We start from the raw sequence: 1,515 nt of genomic DNA on the forward strand, positions 1-1,515 counted from the left end.
CACACACGCACACACATAATACTTACCAACCCCTTTATCGTCATTCCCAGGAGAAAGCTGTGAGATGGAATTTTGTGAGGGCAAAGATCCTGAGGCAGAACTCCACAAACATTTTGTCCGCTGTAAGAAAAATCCCGGCCACAAGAAATTCATTCCAGTTTCTCAGTTTGATGCAGATGGTGCAGTGGCTGCGATCAAGACACTAGCCGTGGATACCGTTAAGTTGATCGTCAGGTACACGTCAAAGAGTCGCCCTAACAAGTTTGGTCTCCCTACTCTGAAGTGAAAACGCAATCCCCGATTTGGTAGTGGTTGCTTCGTACCTATTCCATCAGACTCGATGGAGAACCAGCCGTGCCCCCTCAAGGATTGTCCTTTCTCCAAAGAGGACCATCTGGTCACTGCCACGTTTGTAGTCTTCACCGCAGCTCACGTGGTCTACGATGCTGACGAGGCGGTGGTCACCTCCGTGGAATTTTTTTATGACGATGATAAAGATAGGTCAGAGGTGGTGACCGCTCAAGCTGTTCAACTTGGGTATGCTGATGAGGGGGCGGACACGACCTGTTTGAAGTGCATCTGTCACGACTTAGCCCTTTTCCACAAAATGAAAAGTCGCAGGATGTACGGGAAAGATGTGAAGTGGAGCATGTCGGTTCCCATAGCTGTTCTGATTTCCCATCCCCATGGTTGCTCTAAGCAGATATCTGTCGGGGATCTGGTAGATAGGAAGGAGCTGGATCCCGTTCAGGGTCTGTCGTTTTTAAAGCCGTCTTTTAAAGATGGAGAAGAATTTAAAGCAATGAAGAATGCTAGTGCAGATGCGAAGAAATGTCTGACTGTTTTTCTGGACACAGTTTTCAAGAAACGCTATGGAGAAAATATAAAAGGTGGTGACGAGAAAACGAAGGTCAAAAACACTGTGTTCCGGTTGATTCTGAAAGAGCTTAGAACTGAGGGCTGCACTGTTCCCGTGTCCGAGTCGGAGAGGGATTTCTGGGAGAAAGTCTTTGTACACACCAGTATGGGAATGGGAAGCTGGTCTTTAGGATGTGATAGGAGTTGGGTGTCTGGGGTGATGGCTGCATTTCATTTTCTAACGATGTTAAATTTTATTAATGCTTTCGAAAAAGCGATTAGTTTTGAGTCCATGGAGAAAGATGGCCTTGTTGGCTATGAGTTTTTGCGTGAGCTGTCTGGGGTGCAGGAAGCCCCCTCCTTTCGCGAGAAAGTGGGAGAGAGGAAGACGTTCCGACATATGTCCTACTCCACCCCGTCTTGTCCTGGCTCGTCTGGAGGACCTGTGTATTGTTGGAGGAAGGACGGAGACGAAATTAAATTTTCCGCCGCCTTTCATAGCCGAAAGGGGAATAACAAAAATATCAGCGGGCTTTGCACCTCATCATGGGTGAAACACAGACACCGAGTTTTACTTTTATATATATTACTTTACTTTACTTTTTTACTTTTTTACTTTTTTCTTCCGCTTGTACCCTGGGGTGTCGCGGGGAGACA

General features: G+C 46.7%; 1 protein-coding gene and 1 long non-coding RNA gene across 3 annotated transcripts in view; both read left to right on the forward strand.

Annotated features, from left to right (window-relative positions):
* The window catches only part of LOC101856672, a 10,265-nt gene extending 10,101 nt beyond the window's left edge, over window positions 1-164 (forward strand). For both annotated transcript variants that reach the window (XR_220655.2, XR_001184998.1), the window contains exon 3: window positions 51-164. This is a non-coding gene — a long non-coding RNA (uncharacterized LOC101856672). The remainder of the gene's footprint in view (window positions 1-50) is intronic.
* An 11-nt stretch (window positions 165-175) lies between these two features.
* LOC106012324 lies at window positions 176-1,203 on the forward strand (the record flags this gene model as incomplete). The annotated part of the gene is given in 1 exon segment (XM_013084932.1): window positions 176-1,203. A coding segment is annotated over 1 exon segment (863 nt), but the record flags the coding sequence as incomplete, so codon positions are not given.
* Window positions 1,204-1,515: the final 312 nt, after the last annotated feature.

The sequence above is a fragment of the Aplysia californica genome, unplaced genomic scaffold, assembly GCF_000002075.1.
Source record: "Aplysia californica isolate F4 #8 unplaced genomic scaffold, AplCal3.0 scaffold00329, whole genome shotgun sequence".
Lineage (NCBI taxonomy): Eukaryota > Metazoa > Mollusca > Gastropoda > Aplysiida > Aplysiidae > Aplysia > Aplysia californica.